Here is a 23852-nt window from a genome sequence, read left to right on the forward strand (position 1 = left end):
CCTTCAGAAGGGATTTAAAAGGGAAGAGGATAATGGTTTAAACTGGTGCAGAAAGTAAACTTAAGAGGATACGGAATCTAATCTGTGGAGAATAACAAGAAAAGGAAAGTAATGAAAATAAGAATATTCAAGTTGCTCATGGTTTTGGAGGGAGTAATGGTAAAGAGGCCGATAAGGAAACTAAATCATGCTTTATGATGCCCTTTTGACATGGAAAAATGCATCACATACTATAAAGACTCTATTGCCAATAATGCATTTAATTTTAATTTGAATGAACTGGACAGGCTGGATATTCCACAAGTGTGTCTATTAAAAATGAGAAGCCTATTTCTGGGGAGAGAAAGGCGCTTCATACCTCTTACCATTTCTACTGACCTCACTTTTCTTAGTGTAACTTTAACTGATCAGGGTCAGGTTCAAATGAAGCACTTTAAATCTGAAGCCAGAGCTTCAGTCAGGAGGTATGTTCTCCTGTGAATGGAAAGTGTGAATGCATGAATGGAGCTTTTTTCAGGCGGACACAGGTAACAGCTTAAAAACCCCAAACCCAACTGGCTCATGAGGTCTCACATTCTTTATTAAACCCTATGCACTGTCTTCACATGGGTGATGAGCTGGCATCTCCCGAACATACTCTGCAGTAGTTAATGGAGGTGCTGGAAGCTGTTAAGAGCTGTCCAAGGTTGTCCCTAGAGCAAAATCTTCAGGGCATGGACCTATAGTGGCTGTGAGGCCAGATTGCTGTGTGGTTGCTGCTGGGTTTGGGCCTGTGGCAAACTTTTTTTTAACACAGCCAGCCTGCCCCTGCGTGTTCCTCTTGTTTTGATTTGTGCCCTCTTTGATTCTTGTCTCTGCCCTCAATCTGAAGGTCTAACCTTAGTCTTGACTGCCAAATTGTGATTGCACCAAATTCCTTAGGCTATTTTTAGCTTTTCAAGTCATTAGGAATTTTTGAAAACTGTACTATACCCTTCTTTCAAAATAGTGCCTTTTGTTTTAAAATGGACCAAACTGTTCACCAGGGCTCTGCTCTAGGAGAGCCACATTTCCTTCACTGAAACCAAGGGGTAATAGATTCAGTATTGCTGGAAGGTGTTTTGTAACAGTGACTGCCAGGTTCACTTGTATGTTCAGTCCAACCCTTAGCAAGCTGTTAGTGGTAGGCAGTGGCTGTATAAATAAGTATAGCTGAGAACATTAGCCCAAAAGGAGGTAACTGCTGAAGGAAAGGAAATCTCAGCAATGAGGACATGCATTAGCTAGTGGATGGAACTGGGATGGGAATTTTCTAGTTTAGCTAGAATTTTTCTACCTGTAACAGAGCTGTCCCAAAGAATCAGATCCACTATTGCTGCTGTTTTGGGTTTCCTCTGAAGCATTCTACATGGACCAGCAACAGAAGCAGATTTCTGGGGAGACCCAGCCAAGATGCTGCATTGGAACTGGTGTCCCAGTGTGAATTGATAGCTCCTGTAGCAAAGGAAAAAATACATTTTCCTTAAGATTATCTCAGACAAAATTGACTTGAAGCACAGAGGAATTCTTGCTGAATATATTTTGTCATTTCTTAGTCTCTTGCTCATTGTTATTATACTATGGAGGCCTGATTAGCATTTGCAAAAAGTTGCAAACCCTTACCTTCATACTGTATACTATGAGGATGCTGAGTATTGGGAATCCTCTGAGCAAACTATGTGTAGTTAATTGATTTAGAGCAGGCTGGTCTATTAAAATGTTTTTTTTGGCTAGGCTATTGCACATACTGTTGTGTGTATGTGTTAAGGTAATGAGATGATTAACATGAAGTGTGAGTTGGAAGGAGGAAAATTAATCCATAGTACAGCTAAAGCCCAGCGCTGCATCTGTTTTGGTCATCTTGTTTGACCTGCTGCTGAATTTTACAGGGTGGTTTTGGCAGCATTGTGGGTGGATATAAGCACAGGGAGTAGGGAGAACAAATAGACACCCATATTATCTGTCTATTAAAGGACATACACCTATGACAACATAGAGATTGTGCTTCGAGACATTGTGTTGTGTGTTGTTTCCCTTCCTCTCCCCCTATACTTTTTGCTCTGCTCTGTCTTGGTCCTGGGATTTGCTCCTGACTGATGCTCTGTTTTGATGAGGTCCACAGTTCAGTTTCCCCAGAGGAGAGACTGCTAGCTAATCCCAGGTGAATCATCAAGATAGGGGAGGCTGAGTGATGTGCTATACCCCATGACTTGGTTTGAAGATAGGATGTCACTGAGAGAGATGTTAATGAGACATGCTACCTGAGGAAGATTGGTCAGAGAGATGAGAAGTTGGGAAGGGGAGCAAAAATGCAGCTATTCCTAGGAATGGTGCTATATCTTTTCTCCCTGCTGCTCTGCATGCGTTTGGTGCACAGAGGAGGTGAAAATAACAAAACTTGCCATATAATAAATTAATTGTTCACTTGCCATTAAGTAATGCTTAATATCAAATGACTAGAAGAATTGCAAACTTTTCTATAGGTAATCTAAATGTAAAATGTGACCTTCCTCCATTCTTTCTTCTGGAAGTGAATACAGTACAATCAGCCCCTGGAATCCTTGAGTTGCTGCATTGACTTTGAGGGGGAATAATTTAAAGCAGAAGCTTATCTCTGCTAGAGGAGGAAACAGTGCATATCAGCAGCTTTGGGACTGCTCATGTAGTGCTTCAAATGGCAAAATGCAGACTATTTGAATCCCATTATTCATTATAATATATTTTATTGGCAGGCAGGAGTTATGAGAAGAAGGTGGAGAATTTGCCTGAACCGGAGTGTGGCCTGTGAACTGAGTTAGTTGACTGCAGCCAATTTAAATCCTTTAAAAAGAGCTCCTGCACAGATTTTTCTTTTTTCCTTCCTCCACCCCCTCACTGATGCTGCAACAACCCTTGACAGTTTGGTGTTGAAATCTATTTCCTTAGTGACTGACTTCTCCTCTGGATTCCCTTCTTCTGAGTTTCTAAAAGTTGCTTGTGAGTGCTGGTCTTTGTGTGTTAGCTGCATTTTTCTTTCAAAGCCTATTTTTGCTCTATCTACAGTTCACATGGTGTTTACAACCTATCTTGTCAATCCTTCATTTGTAGAAATGAACCTGAATTCTGGTTCAGGGTATTTCTGTGGAATGAGGATAAAGTTGGTTTCAGTTTGGACGCTCTCCCCATCCTTGGTGACCATCCTTGCTGTGATGAGAGCACCAGTTGATGGCTGTGACTGCAAGAAAGTGGTTAAGCAGAGTGCAGCCCTTCAGTTTGGGGAGCACGATGTTGAATTACAACCTGGAGTGTTTGTTTACATACTGGTCGTTCTTTCATGGCATATGGAAAAAGAGTGCAATTGGGACTGCAAAGTCAAACATACAGAAGTTAGGAAATGCCAGGACGTGAATTTTCCCACCTGCTTGCACATATGCCTTATGATTCAGTCTTTAATTATGCAGTTACACACTGTTTTTCCACAGAATTCCTGTGTCCCTCTGTGCACGGGATGTCCATTGCTGTTTGAATGAGTACTATTCAATATTTTGTTTTCTCCTTATTATTCCTCATGACATTATTCTGGCTGCACAATGAGGGAGGAATTACTGATGGCCTTATTGTTTTGTTTTGTTTTCTTGCTCTTCTTCACCACAGCATAAGGGATCAGTGTTTCATGAACCCTCTTTGCAGGGGCCCTGCCTGATTGTGGATGCTGTGATGGTCCCATTTATGAACTGACAATGCAAGAACATCAGGAATGGACAAACAGCCTCACCAAGTGTTTCTGATTTCTCTATCTCCATTATTTTCCTCATTCCCAGTATCCCATTTCAAATCTGTCACAGTTTTTTCCTCCTCTCTTACCTGGCTTTAAAAAAATAAATTGATGCAGTAATTTTTTTTGTTACCTATATGTGGTTTTAAAATCCTTTCTGGAGATATCCTGCATCAGAATAGAGCATCAAGGCTCTTCTAAAATTAGTGCTTAGATAACCACAGGGGAGAAAAAACTCTAAAGAATTGGAAAGGCAAAGTTATTTCTCCTCCCACAATCAATCTGTTTTTGTATCGTGCTTAGTTTGGCCTGTTTCAGTGAAATTTCTCTGTTTATTACCTCCAAGTAGTGCTTTGAGAAGATGCAAACACCATCCATCAGCTTTCTTTTAGTTGGTAGGTTAGCTCAGCACTCTGCTACCAGTAAGCAGTAACAGATATGGAAAACAATGTGGGTCTTCTGGCTTCAGGTATTGTTTTGAAATCCCAGCTCTGATTTCCTTCAGTGCTCTTGAATTTTTGTAGGAATTTGAACAAGCCACCAGTGTAATTTTGTTTCTTTCTAAAATTTCTAGTAGCCAAAATATTATTGTTTCTCTATCGTGGTGGTACCACTAGGAAAAAAATCAATAAATGTTGGAGGATGCTGAAATACTGAATGCGGCAAAACCCAAGTAAGTTTATTGTTGTTATACTCAGCTGGTTACATTTTAATTGATTTACCAGTATATTAGCTTCAAAGGCAATCCCAGTATAAAATATATTGACATGTAGTTACATCACAATGATTCATACATGTACTGTAGTCAATATCACAGATTGTGTTTGGTGTTTACATTTTGTGTGTTCACAGAGTTTACCCAAAACACGAAGTTATTTCTAGTCTTGGTCTTTACGTAAAGATGAGTTTTGGAGTCCGAGTTGGCAAAGCACTGCTGCTTTTTATTAGTATGGTTTAAACCAAAACAGATAATCTGAATGCTCTTTTTCTCTGCTTTAATTACTTCATTTCATCAGAGTTTCTTGAGAGTCTTATTTCTATGCCATATAGGTATTTACTGCCATTGTGACTGGACTTCAAGGTGTGGAGGTTTTGGACTTGAACATATTTGATATAAAAAGAAGGTAAACACCAAATCTGTGAAATAAGTCACCCAAATTTTGGTTTTTCACCACAACTTTTTTTGTTGCAAGTAGTACTGTATGCATATATAATGTATATTACCCTGAAAATTATTCTTGTTCTTTGAATTCCATCTCTTTATTTTTGAAAAACAATAATTGTTTACAGATTAATGTGTAGGATCACTACAGCATTTGGGAAATGCTGCTTTCTGGGTTTGGGTTTTTTGCATATATTTTCTCTGTTTCTGATTCACATTTAAATCTACTGAGATTCTGATGTTCAAACAAACCTAAAAAGTCTTGAATGTTTGCTAATCTTTTATTCTAATCTGTGCAAAAGAATCACATTTGGCATTCCTTTTACCCTCTGGTGTGCTGAGCTTGTGAGAAATAGGGCACACAGTTTTGTACAGAAACAATAAAAAAATTCCACACTTATAGTAGATCTGCTACTCCAGATCTTCAGTGTTTGGCTTTGTGGGTCATCACAGTGCAAAGTACCACTGGCTTCTCTACTTTGTAGATTAACTAATAGCAACTTTCTTTTGTAGATCTAAATTTGGGATATGGAAGGGACATTCTTTTCTTTGTACAGTCTCTATGATTTTGTGTGCCTAGAAGAGCATACTAATAAATCAGATGTGATTTTCATTTCCACAATGAGACTTCTGTTTGGCAAACCTGCTTACAGATCCAATCTTAATTTCTCTTTATTGGTATTAATTCTGTGTTAAAAATCAAAGTTCAGCAGCAGTTCCCAACAGGTTGGTCTCAGTGACACCTCAGGAGACACATGTTCTGAAGATGTTCAAAACATTGAACAGGAGAATCAAAGTAGATAATATATAATATATAGTAATAATCAGAGATTATTTCTACAGAATTGTAGAAACAATTTTGTAGAAATAATCAGAAAATACTGGGTTTTGTTATTGTTTTTTGATGTCCTGAAAAATAGCAATTTGGCAGATATTTTCTCTGCCAAGTGTACACTTGTGTGTGTGACATGTAGGCTTTATTTGTTCTACATGGTGTTGATTTCCTCTCTTGAATCTCAAGGCACGTCAAACAGGGAGGAATTGTATGGGGAATTGTTTCCTTGGCACTCAAGCACCCGTGTAGTGTGTGAAGCCTCTTTGCCCAGGTCCTCTCCTTTGGGCAGGCACTGTGCAAACTGAGCTGGCACATTCTTCATTGAATTGTTTTAAAAGCTCTGGCTCTGATCAGTGAAAAATGATGATATTGCAGTTAGGAGAGTCAGGACACATGGGCTCAAATGAACGAAGAAACAGATATGGCTCAAGTCATCTGCAGTTCAGATCTGCAAGGTTCAAAGTCTTCTCAGCACAGCACAGAGACAGTGCAAGCCAGTGGTGGAAGGGTGCAATGAGTGTCTTGAGGAAACCTGGCAACTCTTTGTCTTGGCCATGGCAAGGATTGAACCTGGATGGTCATTTCACACCTCTGCTTCCTTTCCACTCCCTGTGAGACCAAGAGCTTTTAATAGCATTTATGGCATACCTTCCTAGCTCTGTGAAACTTTGATTTTTGGTTTCAACTCGCGCTGTAATGGTGACGGTCTCCAACACAGCCATCTTGAGTGATCCTTTCCAGTCCCCAGCATGTAGCCATGGGTGGCAGGGCTAGATAAAACTGAGATACAGACACATTGCGAGGGGGCTGGAGCGTGGCAACACATTTAGAGTGTTGCTTTTATTAAAGCTGCCCTTTCTTTCTCCTCCTCCTCCTCTTCCTCCCTCAGATGATGATGACATTGTTTTATTTGTTTTACTTCTATAGTTAGCAAATTTAGCGAGCCAGATTAAAAATAAAGCAGCAACCCTTCTCTGTTCTAGCATTGCTAGAGCTGCTTCTGCTGAAGCTTTGCACTACAAAAGGGATATCAGTTCCTATCCCTAAGTGGGGAGGTTGTGCTCCAGGCTGACACTCCATTGAGTAGCTGGCAATTTCTATCCTCTTTCTCTCTTTTATGTGACTTCAGGCATCTGATCATTAATGTCATCTTGGTTAAGGAGCGAGGTCCCATTTCCATGGAAACATGGGGAAATGACTTTGGAATCTTAAAGGTCCTTTTTTTGTTGGGTAGCATTTTTCTCTCCTGTTTAAGCATTTAAAACAAAGGAGCCTACAGTGCTGAAATCTTCTAAGACATATTGTGTTAAATGACGGGGGCAATTATAAAAATGACATTTAAATTTGTCCTGCTCTGTAATCCTATAACAATACATCAAGTGGTGAAAAATCAGCCTAGTTATCCTGAAGCCAATGGAACTAGACTAATTTACAACAGCTAGGAATTTGTCCCAGAGGTCTGGTAGTCTGTGGGTAGATTTCCAAGGGAAGCTATGGGACTGGAAAAGATAAACCCCTGAAAAGGTATTGGAAGTATTAGTTCTACCTCAGCTGCTGGGTGAACAAGGTAATCTAAAAATTTGTTTCTAATTTATTTACATCTAAATGACTTTTTTTTTTTTTTTTTTTTGGATTGTTTAGTGTCAAAGGAAGCCAGTAACTGTGCTGGCCTTTTATTTATTTTTTTTCCCTGTGGATCAATATTGTTTCCCATTTAGTATTAGACTCATGATGTTAGAAATGAATATTTAAATGTAATTGAGATACTGTGAATGCCCAGTCTTGATAACTATTTTTTATTTTAATTTGCAGTATATTACTTTAAAGACTAATAAAATACTTGGTGCTGTGAACAGTGCACTGAAAAATGGAATGCACAAAAGGCAAAGTAAAGAATATATTTTAAAAGGCTTAACTAGTGGCAAGGGGAATTACAGATTTTAACCAAATTACTGAAGCTGAGGGATAAAATACTGGTCCAGTCAATGTTGATGTCAGTGTTCCTACTGTCTTAGATGAAACCTGGTTCAACCAAAGATTTTTAACATTATACAAATTCTTTCCACTTGTGAGTCAATTCCCTATTCTGATTTTTTAAAAAATGTCCTCTCTTCCTCTCACCAGTTGAATAGAAGCTGTTCCCCTTTATTCTCCATCTGAACTTTAATTTCTGTTAACCTTCCGAAAACTCTCCAATTGCAAATATTAAAACTGATTTGGAATAATGAGAGCTACATATATAAGTGTCTCTTGCCAGAGCGTCAAAGGAGCAGTGTAGGTAAATAAACCTAAAATGTGATGAGATACATGGATATTATCTAGTAGTAAAATGAGAATGAAGAGGGGCTTTGAATTCAGCAATGGCTTTAATTTTTGTTTCCCTCTAATTCTTCCTCTTACACTGCAACCTTGACAAAGTTATGTTTTGCCTTTCTGAACCTTGGTGTTGAAGGGAGGTAACATAATCTCACTTTGAGCTCCCTGAATATAGGACATCACATATGGAGCTGAACCAGAGATGTCAAGCATATTTGCGTTTACTTCAGCGTCAGGCAGCTCTTAAAAATTATGAGAAGATGAAGGTGTGTAGGTGTCTGGGGGGAATATTCCATCTGGGGGGAAGTAGCGCCAAACTTGCCACTTGGTCTTCAGTGCAACAGAGGAAATTCCTAAATGTGGGGATTGCAGGGAGAGGCTCAGGGCATCTATAACTGACCTCTTACTTCTTGGCAACCTACTTTTTCTGCAAGTTTCTAGTTAATCTGGTTCCTTCTGCATAGACTCTGGCCTCATTTTCCTTAGAGTTTCTCTCTGTCAGATGAAACTATGGGGAAAGATGAGGTTGATGATCTGTACAGTTAGGGGGGATATATTTAAAAGTAAGTCCATTTCCAGGTGGCTTTTCGAAGAAGAGGATATTAGGAGACAGATGATGCACTTGAATAAGTTGTTGAATAAGTTCTCTCCCTTCTCCAAAAAAGTATTTCTTAGTAAACAATTGTTAGTGCTTTCCCTTCTCATTTGAATTTCAATCCAGTGACGATGGATACACTGAAGTGAACATGATCCCAGAACAAGGTCTTGTACAGATTAGAAGATTAAAATACTGCTCTAAATTTAGGATGCAGTCATTTGGATGAGATATGAGGCAAATGCATTTTATTTGTTTTAAAAGAAAAAAATCCAGTCCTCAGCATCTGTTGAAAATATTAGCTGCTCTGATCAAAGCTGATTGAGATCCAGAGCTCTGTGGGAACAAATTATATCTGAGGAAGATGTATCATTTGGTTTATATCTACATAATGCTGGCATACTCCCTGTTTTATAATGCATTTCAAAATCTGCAACATGAACAACTCTATAGAAATGAAATTTCACAACTTATAGTGCTGTAAAGATGTTTTTTTGTTGCTTATGAGCTTAAAATGAAGTTACAAATAAACTGTTACTTTAGTTAATGGAATATTTTGGCATTATAAATTAACTCATAATGTAGAACAAATAGCTTCTCTCAAGTTTCAATTGCTCTTTGTTTTTCTGCTGCTGCTTCTGGAAAAGCTCCTGAAACATTTTATTGATGAGGTAATTTGCTCTTGTCTGCATGTAGTACTTCTGTAACTCCAGCAAAGGTTTCTGGTGACATGACAGACAACGAGAACAAAGCTCAAATTTATTGTGTTACCCCAGATGGAATTACGGTCTTCATCAGTTAATGCAGCATCTCTCAGCTTTGGAAAGTTGAATCCTGACTTGTCAAGGAAATTAAGCATACAGTATTGCTGCTACCAGCAATGTTGTTTCAAAAGCCTGCCCAAAATGAGGAGTCACTCAAATAGACTGTATAGGTATTCGTCCTCATCTCTTGTATGCTTTGAATAGCAGTGCTTTGTCAACAATGTTGAAGTAACACCACTGCCATTTGAATCATGACCCTTTTATAACCAAAATTACTGCATCAGTTTCTCTGAAAATTCAGACATAATAATGCAGTTGCTGCATTATGGATGGGCCATGGTTTCAGTATTGCTCTTTGCAACCAGATGCCTTAAAAACCAAAGCAATCAGAATAACAAAATAAGTGGAGGTTCTGGAGGACCTGTAAGAATCTGAATTAGGATTCAGTGAAGCATGGGTTGTGTAATTTTTATTATTGTGCACAATTTACTGTTAGTTTTCCTTAGAGCACTGCTAAGTGGGAAGTTTGCACTTGGTTTACATACCAGTGTGAATGAATGGCCTCAGAGCACTTACAATCTCTTCTGTAGACACTCCCTCAGCAGTTCTTTCATGTTACTGTAATCCAAGGGGCACAGACTTGCCCTCAATCACAGTAAGATTTTATTAAGTGGAAGTAATTTCCACATTCTGATTTGGATGAGTAAGAATTAAGTGGTCTGAAAGTTCTTTTAAGTTGAAATGTTGCAGTTGTCTCAGCTAAATAGTGTTTGTGCTCTGCTCATGTTTTTTGGTGTGGGTTATAATGTTTTATTGACTACCACCATATATAGAAGTTATCTGCTTCTGTGCTTCCCAACAGCAATGGGAATTCGAGTGTTTTTCTTGTTCTTTTTAGTCTTTCCTGATGGTGCCTAATTTAATATTTTTTCTCAGTCCTTGTTTGGGATTACTTATAAGTAATTGATTTATTATGCTACTGCTAGCAACTAAGAACAACTAATTTGTGGATAATGTCTGAAGTGATCCAAAATGGTATTGCTTTGCTGGAGTCAGAGTTACACTGTATTGACCAGCTAAGGATCAGGTCCCTTGTTCTCAGCAAGGCAGCTGCTGGTCACCAAGTGGGCATCCCCATTCATTTCAAGGAACAGAGAACATACTAAAGAAAATCTGGGGTGAAAAGATGGCAAGAGTATTTTACTTACTTTTTTATTTCTGTCTCTTTTGCTAAAAGAGATTCCCCCCCACACTTTTTTTTCTTGTTTTGTTATTGCTGCCCAGAATTTTACCTATCCAAGACCTTTAGTGGGATATTTGTTTTAAAGAAGTTACCTGTCTGTAACTGGGAGGATCTTACTGTGTACTTTCAGTTGCCTCCCTGATGGATTTTTCCTTGTAGAAACTCTTACCAACCTTTCAGTATCACTTGGGCTGTTGGGAAGCAGCACTGCCTGTGGAGTTGTCAAGATAACTTGCTGTGAGGGCACCCGGCAAGGATGGGTTTTGTGGTCATAGTAACTTGACCAGTTAGGTAACCTTTGCAAACTCTGGATTACCCCTCTCTTCCCTGTTGCTTGTGCAGGTGTGTCAATATGTGAACGCTTTGCCCTACTGCCAGTGTGGGCTGATTATGTTCATTTCTAGAGCAGCAAAAATCAATACTAAGAATTACATTTTAATCCTTGGTACAGTGGAAATTGGGCGTGCCCCCCTTAAAATGTCGTGATTTCTCTATCTTTTGCTGTGTGCCCTCTGTTCATGTTTTTTTCTCTTCTGTGTTCATTCTGTCCTTCTGCTCTGGTAAAAGCAGTTAGAAGAATTAAGCTGGAACAGCACAATGCAGTAGCATGCTGGGGGTGGAGTGTGTAACTTCTTTCATGTCCTCCTCCTTGGTGACTTATATGCTGTGGCCAGGTCCTCAGGATTGAAGGTTGGTTTGGTCAAGCTGTGCTATTACCTCTAATGAGGAATATCACTTGAAAGAGGGCAATGAGCACAATATTCAAAATATTTCTTCTCCCACCTCTCTTCACTGCCCATTACTGTCTTGTTGAAGGGTCTGTTGAAGTGATATACAGGATGGAGTTTGAGGTGAATTTACTTCTCTCTTTGAAGTGGATGTCATGCCAAAATCAGCATAACACCTAGTGATTCCATGCTTTATTGAGTGCTGGAAAAGTGACATAGGAAGTAACCATAAGCCCCTTAGTCCTCCTGCACTTGGGTGTTTTTCACATCTATATTACGATCCCTTTAGATCAGGTGATCTAAAGTAGTTTGAATTTCCATGCTAAGAAAAGGTCAGGTTTTATTTCTCTTTAGTCATATGAGCTTACAGAGGGTAGCCTGGCCTGGCATCCTCTGTATCTGTCAGCAGCAAAAAGCAGGAGGGTATTTTTGCTCCTGTTTGATAGAGCAATGGTCATTTTGTGGTCAAGGTGTGATTTCATCTGTCAGATGGCTAGTGTCTAAAGAAATGGTTTCTCTTTGTGTGTCTTTTTGAATAAGTGATGCAACAGTAAAATATGTGGGAGAAAAATACGGTAAGTTTATTTCTGTATCTTACTATGCTTTTGGTGGGGCTGATGTGATGAAGCAAGTTTTCAAGGAGAGTGCTACCTAATTTTAATTCACAGGAGTTGGATTTTCTTTCCTTAAAAAATGCTGTACCTGGAGACAGTGCCAATTCAAGGTGTGATGAGCAGTCCACTTTCGCTGATTTTTTTAAAATCCAGCAAGATTTAGTTCTATCTGAAAACAGCATGATTTAATGACTATTTAGTCATGTGTCTTGGTAAAATGATGCAGCATCCCAAACAGGTCAGATCTTAGGGGACACGCAGTTTTATCATGTGCAAGAAGAATAAGATGCTTGACTCCATTGCTCCCTTCTTGAAAAAGCCCAAGAAAATATGAGGTCAAAGTTGGACTGAATCTGGTGATTGACTCTCCTCACTGCTACAAGTGATACTTCTGGGCTAAGGGTGAAGTGCTCCAGGATAAAAGGGGGCAGGATGGTTATGCAGTAGATACCTTTTGCTCTGGTAGTTTTGTGGTGAAGGGTTTTCATCTCCCATGCTGTCAGTTTTCTTCACATCTTAATGGTCAGTGATAGAAAAAAGCCTTAGAAACTGGTCTTAATTTTTCATAATAAGAACAGTGCACAAGCAGCTCATATTTTCCTTCCATTGTTGTCTCATCAGAGACTTAAATCAGTATTTTGACCACAGTGGCTAGATAATACACCAACAGAGGAGTTGAGTGGCATTACAAGTCCCTGTTTTACACTCAAAATCTCTTTCAGATTAAAATAATGTCCAAGTAACATGGCATGCCCTATCATTAAGGCTAACAACAGGTGTCCTCCAGCTCTTGGTGGGCTGAAGTGGGAAGACTGTTGTCAGGTCATGGTGTCTGAGGATTTACCTGACTCTGAAGGAGCATCAGCAACTTAGTGTGTCCTTTTCTGAAGTTTTATAGGCACAACAGAAGAAGCACCCAGTATACTATAGCCAAAAAGAAATTAGAGGAAAAATAAATCTCCTTCCTCCCTGCTGTTTTCGTGTTATGTTCATTTGATAGTGCTTTGTATTGTGGGGTTTTTTTTTAGCCTGTTTGTATACAGCTGGTGAGTCAACAGGGAGGAAGAAAAACCACACATGTATATTTTAACAGAATTTAGATGAAAAAAGAGAAGGGCAGATTATGAGAAAAATGAGCATTCCTGAAATTGGTTCCAAGTGAAAAAAATCAAACCAAACTCCAGTTATACCATTTGTTTAACAAGATCAGCAGAGCTGCTAACTAGACCTAAAGATATCCATTTTCTTCTCAGCCATGAAGATCACTGCTCTAGTTGATGTACTGTCTGCTCTTCCTGCCTCAGTGTCTCCCTGAAAGTTTTCCTATTCCAGGACTGAGACCTAAACTCAACCCTGTGACAGCTGTCCCTTGGGGTGAGGAGAGAATGCAATAATCTCTCTCCTGACTGAGAGTACCTTGCACTCTCCCTGCAGCACCATTTCAGTGTCTGCTGCATGGTGAAGGCATCAGGCCCTCAGTGTGATTCCAGTGAGATTTGTAACACTGCGTGACACGGGGCATGTTTTCATCTTAATCTGATGTGAAAGCTGATGTGGTTTCTCCTCCAGGCAGAAATGTTAAGGTGTGGTACAGAAAGACTGATTTCTTTACAAATGTATGTGTAATTCCAAAGTTGATTATCAAGAATAAGCTTTGAACATAAGTATTTTTGGTAGATAATTAATTCATTTTATTCAGAGCCAAATGAATGTGAATACATGTTTTATAAACACACTGGGTATTACGAGGTTAACACCTCGGAGCAGGGATTGAGTTGGATTCTCTTCTAGTTTTGGAAGTTTATTTTGAGATGTTTCTTAAGTTTTCTGCTTTATGTGCATTGAAGGAAGAGAGGAATCTTGTCATATGAGATGCACTTTTCCTCTGTTTCTGAATCACCAGACAGGGAGAGGTGAAGGTGGTGATTTATTATATTTTCTACCCAGATCCCCTATTTCTAGTTTAGTGGTTTTTTTTATCCCTAAGCCTCCATTCTTTGACCCTAAAACTTGGTAAAAGTAATCAAAACCTTTTGATTGAATTTGAGTTTTGGATGGGGTCCTGCAGGAACAGGTTGTAACACAGACTTGCCGAGGAATTGAGACTTGCTTTCTGCTCTCTTCATCTGCTGTTCACTTACTGCGGTAAATCCTTTTTCTCCACCCTCTGCTGAACTCTTCCAGTTTGTTTCAAACAGAGGAATTGAAAGTGGTGGACATGCACCTGCTCTCTTGGGACTTAGTCTGGTGCGTGGAAACTATGCCAAACAGAATGGAAGAAAGCTGGCAATGGGATGGGGGGGATGAAGGTGCAGGTGCTTGGAGCACGGTAGTGCTTGTCTTGCCAGGCAGCCGTCAGCCCCCTGAGGAATGAGGGACCTCTCAGCCCAGGTGCTCAGAACAAGATTTTCTAAGCACAGCAGTACATGCCATCAAACTGTGCAGTCTTTGTGGTGAGGAATGAGAAGAAAAGGACACTTGTTGATTTTTTTTTTTTGCATCAATTTTTGAATCTCATAGGCTCCGGGGAGTGAGGGACGGAGGAGTGTGGGAGAAAACCTTTGTCTTATCTCAGTTGCTGAACTTCCTTCCTTAGAGAGAAAATAGAATTTATGTGGTTAATGAATGGTAGTTTTATATTTTAATCTGCTCTTCTCAAGTGTCAGTCTAACAAAAAGTAAATGTAGGCTTTTTTCTTCCCTCACCCCTTTTTTTATTTTTTTTTTCCCAAGAACTATGTAGACAAAACCTGAACTCCCTTCCCTGCTCTGCTCTCTATATTGCTCTCTGTAAAAATTGTGTTTAGAATTTGAAAGTCTAACTTGCTTTTTCGAAGAGAGAGTATTTCTCTGTCCTGTGTTCTTTCAAAGTTTTTTGTCAAAAAATATTTGTTACTTTGGATTGTTTTAAAGCTTGCTTTTCTTCTGGGTCATTCCTCAAGTCCTAGATATTTATGCATCTGTAAGGAAGAAAATTTAATTCTTATATCAATACTTGGTAACAAAATTATTTTGGTATCACCTATAGTATTCCTTTTACTTTCTTTAATCCACAGTCTAAAAACTGTGGAATTATTTTTCACTTGTGTAGTGAGTATGAATCTCCATTACGTTTTCAGTTTTTGTTTGCATGCTCAGAAATGGAAGATTTTTATTTTTAACCATTGTGAGACACTTGTAAGCTAAATGAAAACTTATAATGGGGAAAAATGTGGAAATGGACAATGAAGATTTCTGATATTTTCCATTTTCAAGGAAGAAAGACTACATGAAGAAATGGACACAATGACTCGAGGGCATGGAAAGGTTCTGAAAAAAAAATCCATGTTTAAAACATCTCTCTGAAGCTTATAGTGCAACACTGCAAGGCACACATTTGATTTGTAGAAAAAGGAAATCAGAATACTTTATTATGTAGTTTGTGTGAGGCTGTGTAGTTCTTTAGCCCTAACGACATTTCAGCTTGTGTAAATAGCTTATGCCAACAAAGGATCCTGGTCTGATATAGAAATTACCTTGAATTAGGTTATTTCAGAAAGCATGTGCTAGAGTCTGAGTGGCAAGAAAACATTTCCAAGACTAATGTTAAAATGCTGCTCAAAATTCCCTTCCTCCCTGTCTTGTCTTGTTTTCCTTTTCTTTGTCTTCCAGATCAAATGAAGATTAAATGATGCCACCAAGAAGACATCCTGAAAAAAGACCTTAATCTTATTTTCATCTGGTTGGCAGAGTTATAACGTAGAATTTCTTCACTCCTTTTGAAAATCAGTATATAATATTTTAGGGTATTATTAGAAAAAACCCCACATGATCATACCGCAGTCATGTTCATCCAATTTGCTGTCATCATTTTTTTGTCTACACTTGAACTACAGAACGGAGGTCCTGCATATCCTGTGATATCTGTCTGGATTAAATGTATTGTTATAAAAACGTTTCCCATTCAGATTTCCGTTGGTTTCTGAAATAGTGAAAACATATCAATCTTCTGTAATGCTGATGTCCAGTCCGTGATGTAGCTGGAAATCATTTATTCTCAGAGTCCCCTAGAGCATTTCTCGTTGTTTACTTGAAAAGACAGTGATTAAATTTTATCATCTTGGTTACTTGATTGATTCCAGAGTCTTTGAAATGTGAGCTTCTAACTCCCTATGCACATCTCTGCCCCACATAAACTCACTCAAAGGATTTTGACCCAAAGATTTAAAGATTTCTCGATCAACACTTTCATGTGCCTTCTATTCTGTAGAAAGATCATATAAAATCACTGGTTGTTGGTTCAACTTTTAACTCTTTGGGTGAAATGTGAAAATCCTAGCAATAAGAATTTTAGGAAGATGGTGCAGGGTGAAGCATTTTGGATGGAATTTACAGAAAAAGGATTTTAGTGATGTGGTGATTTTGAAGAGTGGAGATCTAGTATAGTTTCTCAGTAGGAACAAGAGAAAAAGAACAACTGGGCTAGATTTGAGGTGAGTCTTGACAACTTTATGAATTCAAACATATGATAAGTTTGCCTGAAACAGAGTTGACTGGATTTCATGACCTAGAAGGTCTTTTACAGACCTGACATTCATAGCTTCAAAGCTAAAGGCTAAACAAAAAAAAAAAAAAAAAAAAAAAAAAAAAAAAAAAAAAAAAAAAAAAAAAAAAAAAAAAAGAAAAAAAAAATTAAAATCCTCTCCCAAAACAAACTGGTTTTAACTTCAGCAAAAATAAAGCAAAATAAATCTGTTTGAAAAAGCTTTTGTCTCTCTTTTTACAGCTTTCCTAGGCTCCATTGTTAGTCTGTTTCTCTGTGAATTACAGGGATAAAGGATACTCTTCATCTTTATTGCATCACAAATGGTGTCACTTTTTTCCTTCCCTCCTCACACAAATTAATGCTGACATTTCTGTCACTTTAAGGAGTCCTCCAAGGTCTATCGCTTTTTGTGGTAAGAGTAATCACCACATTTGTACACATCTTTTCAGAATATTTAAATGAAAGACTGGGAGGGACCCTGTTGGTCCTAAAATTTAGTTGCCATCTAGTATAAGTACCTCTCATGTTTTATCTTATTTGCTAAAAAATGTGGGGAATAAATTAAAAGTAAAAAACTCCTTAAATGAGCAGAAGGAAGAAATGAGTGATACCCAGTGATATGTATAATTCCAAGCTCTGATAGGAGCTTGGAGAGAATTCCACATGACTTTGACTTTTTTTTATAATTATCTGTTTAATTATCCAGGTCTTGGATCTAAGCCACTTTCAGTTTCCACATTGCAGATGAGGATTGTTACAGAGTTTCCAGGGGAATTTGCTGGATCCAGGGCCTGGCAAATGAAGGCATGAACAAAGTCACCCTGATTTTGATGCAATATAGACTCTGAAGTGATTTATAGATCTAGGACAAGATACATTGGTCACCTTGATAGGAGCTGACACAAAACTCTAGGCTTTCTCTGGCTTCTGAGAAGATGAACTCTTGATGGAAGATAAGATTTCAGGGATTGAATAATTTAACACAGTTCAGGATCTAATTGAAACCATAATTTAATTTCTAAAAGGTAAAATTTGGTGATTAATAAATGCCTACTGGTGAAATGAAGAAGAGAACGGAAAAAATTATATACTAAGGGTCTTTGGCATTTGGACTACTCTGCCTTGCACTGTTTTGACACTAACCCAGGATCCAAGTATAACTGCAGGGCAGTGATGATTTGCACGTCTGCATTTGAGAAACTGCAAACAAATTCATGACACTACTTGTGAATGCCTCTTTTAACACACAACCTGTTTCATGAATCTATTTTATTCTTTTGGGATAGGAAAAGTAACCTGCCGTTCTTGTACCTAGAATTTGAAGGGCAAGAATACCAAAAGACTGCCTTCATGTGCCTAACAGAAATGGCTGTGAGCTGCAGTGTTGACACAGAAAAGACAACATCGTGTAGTAGAGGCTTTTCCGCTGTTAACCAGATCAAACTTTGTGCAGTTCTTTTTTGGTCCTTTTGTTTTGCCTCATGTTTCCTTTTGTAGGATTTCTGTCTATTATTTGTGCCTGCTGGATTTGTTACTTTACTCAAGGAGATGGTCACAGAAAGGCTCGTTGGCTCTGTTTGGATCAATACAAGCTGAATAAGCTGTTTGATGTGATAGAGCCAAATGCTCCTACCAGAACTTCTGAGGGAGTTGATGTACTGTAGTCACTTTTTAGCTCTGGGGTTGCTGTTTGAGGTACTTAGGTAGTGGAAAATTGTTTCACTGTCTTCAGGTTGGTCCCTAGTGGACAAAAACCACTTTGGTCGGTGTGGTGAGGGTTGAGAGAGAGGGAGGAAAGGTTTGTTGGGGTATTGGTGATGTGGATGTTGAGTGGCTGGGAAGCTACCCAAATCTTTGCTTTTTCATACACTGGTTCCTTGGGCAGCAGGCAGTGACAGAGGCTTAAGAAAGCACTTTTTGAGGAGTTTTGAAAGGTCTGTTTCTTTCAGTGTTGATTAAATTTCTTGCATCAATGTTCACTGCTGATGGTGCCTGAGAGTGTCCTAGGCTGAGTTGCTGTTTGTATGGATGAATCTGAGGGGGATGGGAAGGTTGATGTAGGAAACTAAAGATGACATTGACAAAAGAGCAAAATCAAATTGCAGTGATTAGTTATTGGCCAAATATTCTGATGGAATTCAAATGAGAAACTACTGAGAGGGCTTTATAATACCTGCCTTAAACAAACTCTGGTCCTACAGGAGTAAGGTGGTCACACAGGGGTTCACAGAGTGGTGATGTGGTAACCCAGGAGCAAGTTTTAATCAGAGAAACCAGTAAAACTGCTGATAAGATGCAGGATTAGTAAATGCACAGCTGAATGTGATGTGCTGTGGGAGAGCCAGCACAGCTTTTCCTAAGGAAGCCAGGCCTGGTGAATCTTGCAGAAATTGCTGAGAGATGCACAGGGCTGATAAACTGAGGTGGTCTGGAGGAGGGGAGAGCATGTGGGCTTCCAGAAAGCTTCAATAGGTTAAGAAAAAACAGCTTTTGGTACAGCAGCTAGGGATGAAATGGGTGGTGTCCTCATGGTTAAACAACATTGTGTAAGTGTAGGAAGCAATGGGGTAATTTTCAGAGTTTACTTGTGAGTTTACTGATGGGGAGCACCGGCAATCTGTGATGGGAGCAGTGCCGCTCACAGGGAGCGCAGTGCAGGGGGGTAAGGTTTACTACTGCTTTGCACAATTAGTCAGGGTGGGTTGCAGAAAATTTTCGGAAGGATCTCTTGATGCTGAATGACTCTGCAGCAAATTGCAGTTGAAATGTGAGATCGATGAAGGCGAAATAACGCACATGCAGGAGAAAAAAAAGCTATCAAGTCTGGACTTTATATTATCATTTAACATCTGGGAAAGAGACCTCTGGATAATTGAAGAGAACAGTCCAGAAAGTGTGATAAGCCTCTGGTGAAGCCAGATGTTGAATATTTTTTCTAGTTCTGGTAATCCTACCTCAAAAAAACTTAACTGAGTTAGAAGACTTTGACAAAGATAAAACAACTTCAGGAATAGCAAAAGTCTAAAAGGTGGCTGCTTCCACTTGAAGGGGGGGTGGTGGTGAATGAAGGGGTACATGAAGGGGTACATGAATAGATTCATAAAACTACAGAAGGTGTAGAGAGGCAAGTGATTACTTGCTGTCACTCACAATATGATACAGCAATTGAATTATCAGTCAGAATTTTAAAAACAGACAGAAGGAAGTACTTTACATTGCCCATAATTAAATTGTATAGCTCATTACATAGCCTGCTGTGGAGACCAAGACTATAAATGGGTTCAGGGAAGGACAAACACATTCCTAGAGAAAAGAGCCATTACAGGCTATTAAGTGCAAAGGTCTGGAAGCAGCCTCCAGCTCAGGAAGTCCTTAAACTACTGATTACTGGAAACTGGGAATGGAGTATGTCAGGGGAAGGATCACCCAATTTGTGCCAGTGCTTCTCTAAACACCTGCTATTGGCTGTTGTCAGAAAAGGGTTGCTGCACCAGACAGATTATTTAATTTGACTGAAGTTGGCTCCTTTTATATCAAATGCAAAAAGTCTGGGAATTGATGTTGCAGTGAAATAATCGTTGCCCTGTGGTCAGCTCAAAGGGAGAACAATGCATGCCCAGAAGTCAAGCTGGGAACAGCCAGTTGCAGGGGCACAGTACAGTCGGCAGAGATGCATGGGGAAAACTTAATGCCAGAGATTTGCCAGTACATTTTCTTCATTACATTCATAAGCACCAAATTGCAGGAGTGAAAACCAGCTTGAAACAAACTCAGGTGCATGTAATTTGTTCATAGAGGGTACAGGTGCTGTCTGGCCTTGTACAGAGACTTTCAAGTTGTTGTTGGCAAAGCTGAGAGCTGGCAGGTGTAGGATTTATCTACACAGAATATTCACAGAAATTCAAAGCTGTTGTAACTTAAACTTCATTATACAGATGACTATCCCTTTCTCTGTAAACATGTAGATTAACTTTGATAAAAGGTTCCCAGAAACCTCTCTCTCTGGAGATGTCCTAGCCGCAGGATCTATGGAAGCCAGTCTCTGCATTTTTATGTTCTCTCAATCTTGCAGCTGAAGACTACCCCAATGGGAATTTATGCTTCTATGCAAGGGAGGTAATAACCCCAGCTTTGGAAAGGCAGCAACTCCAACACCAGTGACAACAAAAATGTCAGTCAAAGCTGATAACTACATTCAGCACTAACTTACTCTTTCTTTTCCAAATAGATTTTTTCCTACCCTCTATATAAGTTGCATACTATTGGCTAATTGTTGTGGTCTTTGAGGGTTCAGGTAAAACTAATGAGTCTAAACAACTCACTGAAGTATACTTATATTCCTGCAGTGTAGGAAAAGGCTCAGTAAAGCCAAAGGCTGGGATATAAACTCAAATCTCCCCTGATAAAATATGTATCCTTTGATCTGATAAGTAGGTTGAGTCTCGCCTGACTTTTCAGCAAAATGCAAATCTAATGCCTTTTAAAAAAATCAGTTAGTGTAGTTGAATAGCTTGAATGTCTGATTGCTTTTGCTTTTCAAGACAGTCAACTGCTCTGTTAAAGGATTTCCTTAGTGGTATCAGGAATGGAATTAGTATCAGATATATTTGTTTGTTGTATATTCAGTGACATAGACATTAATGTTTACCCACGGTTGTTCACAATGGTGATGTGTTAGCTGGGTTGATAATAACATCCACTACAAATTACTGATTAATGGATATGGAAAAGTAATAATCAAAATAGAGCTGATTATTTATGATGCAATATTTCCTAGCTGTTGGTTGCTACATCAGCAAGCTGGCTGCTGCGCCCATTTTAGCAAAGTTGTGGACTTCATAGTCTGAGGAATGGAATATATCATGAAACCACAGATGCACTTTTTATGGCTGTCTCTTATCAGGGGAACTGTGATTACTTTTGCTTCTATGGGAAGGGCTGACTGTCAAGCCTGTGTTTTCATTCATGCACTCAGCACGGTGGAGATGAAATTGCTGGGAAAGATAACTAAAAGCCAATTGTGTTACCTTGCTATTGGAAAAGTGACAGGTGGTGTCATCTGTTATTTAAAGTAATATGATCACCTGGCTACTCAGCATCTGTTCCATTATCAGATTTGTGCTACCTTCCCTTTCCCCCCATTTTCCCCTCTCTTGTCTGTCTTACACTTAACAGAAGGCCATGTGCTTGCTCTTTAGCTTGACCTCCTTTTTTAATGGGAAAGGCTTCTGGGGTGCATGCAGTGTGTTTTGACACTCTTTTTCTCTGTTGTGAGACAAAGTTCTGATAAGAAACTGTGTAAAAATAGAGATTTTTAGCTTGCCCCTGGGCCTTAGGGTCACTTCTAGCTGGCTCATGCAAATTTTGTAATCCCTGAGATCATTTTAAGGCTTTTATGTTAAAACAGACCTGAAAAAAAATAAAGGTGTTACTGTCACGCCTGTGTTTTGTGTGCTTTCCAGACAAAGCCATAAATCCAGCTTGGCATGCAGAGGAAGGGCAGGCTGTTGGCACAAAACTGTGCCAGGTCTTTTCCTTGGTCTTTTTCTCTCTACTGGGTTTCTGTCAAATGCAAAATATTTCGGAAGAAAACCCTTAATGTCAATGTCTTGCCTTCTTTAAAAAGAAAGGGGGCATTGGATGATCAGAGGCTGATGTTAATGTTCTGAGTTGTTCATGCTACCCATAGGAAGGGGGATTTAAGAGATTCTGATTCAGTTCACTTGGTTTTTCCAGACTCGCACTGAGAGCAGGGAGGCTTCCAAGCTCCTCTACTGTGCATATATAATGCACTGTATATTTTCAGGACAATGAAAAGATTTATTTAGCATATGGCTGACCTGGATTGTCTGCACTGGCTCAATTGACCTTTATTACCTTGGAACAGTGGTAAGATTAGGAGATGCTATAAATAGCTGTTGCACTGTGGGAGCGATATCACAAAAATGCACTTAACACAAACAGGCCGTCATTTCATTTTGTGAGGGATGTATTTGGCTTACGAAGGGAGATATCTCCCTGAGATGATTTTTGTCCTCTTTTGAATGACTGCAGCTGAAGCTGTGAGATTATTTTGCCCACTGCCATCAGGTTCTAATATATACAATGCAATAATGTTAAGAAGCTTTAGGAAACTGAGTGTTCACGTGCTGCTGAGCTTTGTATTGGCAGTGTACTGTGCTTCCACCTTATGGCTTACTGCTGGAGGCAGCTCTGTCAGGGCTGGATGCTCTCTAGGGAGACAGGCCGTGGATATGCCCTCAATGCTGTGCAGCCAGCATCAGAAGGGTTTCTGGTCACTACCTATGACTTCTGAAGGAGGCCACATCTATGCCTTCAGACCTGTGAGATAAAACTGAAATATAAGTGGAAAGAAGCTGTAATACCTTGGGGGATGCTGATAGGATCAAAGAAGATAGTAGTGTATGACACCCCTTCCTGGCAAACTGGTGTCCCCATATCTTGTTTTACATAGTTGGATGCTGAATGGATGACTTTTTCCAGCCTACAAACTAGGTAAAAGCAACAGGTGTTGTATTCTTTGCATAAACTCATATTTCATTCCTCCTATAAAAGGTGTTTGGAATTATGCATAAATTGATTTAACAGATTCAGTTGGTGTGTAAGGAATAGGTGTAATGCATGAGGACTTCACTGAAACAGGCAAACATAACCATAATCAGTCCACTGGGCTTGATATTTCAGCTTAGTGCCAGATGAGTAACTGATCTTCATTAAACAGTAATTTCCAGTGATCAGATTACTTTATTCTTTTCCTAAACTGCTTTAGCAGGAGATGGCATTCAAGCACCATTTCACCGAGGTTGAAATGAGATGCTGTGCTACCTCTTCTGATTTCTGGAGAAGGGTGGGGTGGATGTTGGGTAATTATATTGGAGATATATATATATATATGTTATGTATACACTCCATGTATACACTCCATTTATTTCTGGTTTGTTTTTTTTTTTTTTTTTTCCTTTTGTTCTTTTCAACTTGCAGGAAAGCAATCTCCAGGTCAGGCCTCCAGCACTTGGCTCCTGTGCATTCCCTCAACATTGCAGTCTCCAATGGACCGGTGAAGGAACCAAGAGCGGCCTTAGAGTGGACTGTAGGTATTTGGGTTTTTGGCAGTTAATTTGAGCAGTATCTCTAGTCAGTGCTCTCTCCACACTTGCATCAACATAAGACATTCTGTTGCTATCAGAATTAGTGCTAGTCATTACGAACATGTTTCTATTATGAACTGAAGCACAAGACAGAGACTTAAAAACTTGTGGGAACTTGAGCAACACAGGA

General features: G+C 39.2%; 1 protein-coding gene across 1 annotated transcript in view; it reads left to right on the top strand.

Moving 5' to 3' along the window:
• The window catches only part of LOC114056144 (diacylglycerol kinase iota-like), a gene marked incomplete at its 3' end in the record, with an annotated part of 95653 nt that overhangs the window by 55534 nt on the left and 16267 nt on the right, over positions 1-23852 (top strand). Inside the window, exon 2 of the mRNA XM_027881123.1 lies at positions 23556-23664. Within this exon, the coding sequence (XP_027736924.1) occupies positions 23556-23664 (109 nt within the window). The remainder of the gene's footprint in view (positions 1-23555; positions 23665-23852) is intronic.

The sequence above is a fragment of the Empidonax traillii genome, unplaced genomic scaffold, assembly GCF_003031625.1.
Source record: "Empidonax traillii isolate 1590-97213 ecotype Southwest subspecies unplaced genomic scaffold, ASM303162v1 scaffold84:size2688230, whole genome shotgun sequence".
Taxonomy (NCBI): domain Eukaryota; kingdom Metazoa; phylum Chordata; class Aves; order Passeriformes; family Tyrannidae; genus Empidonax; species Empidonax traillii.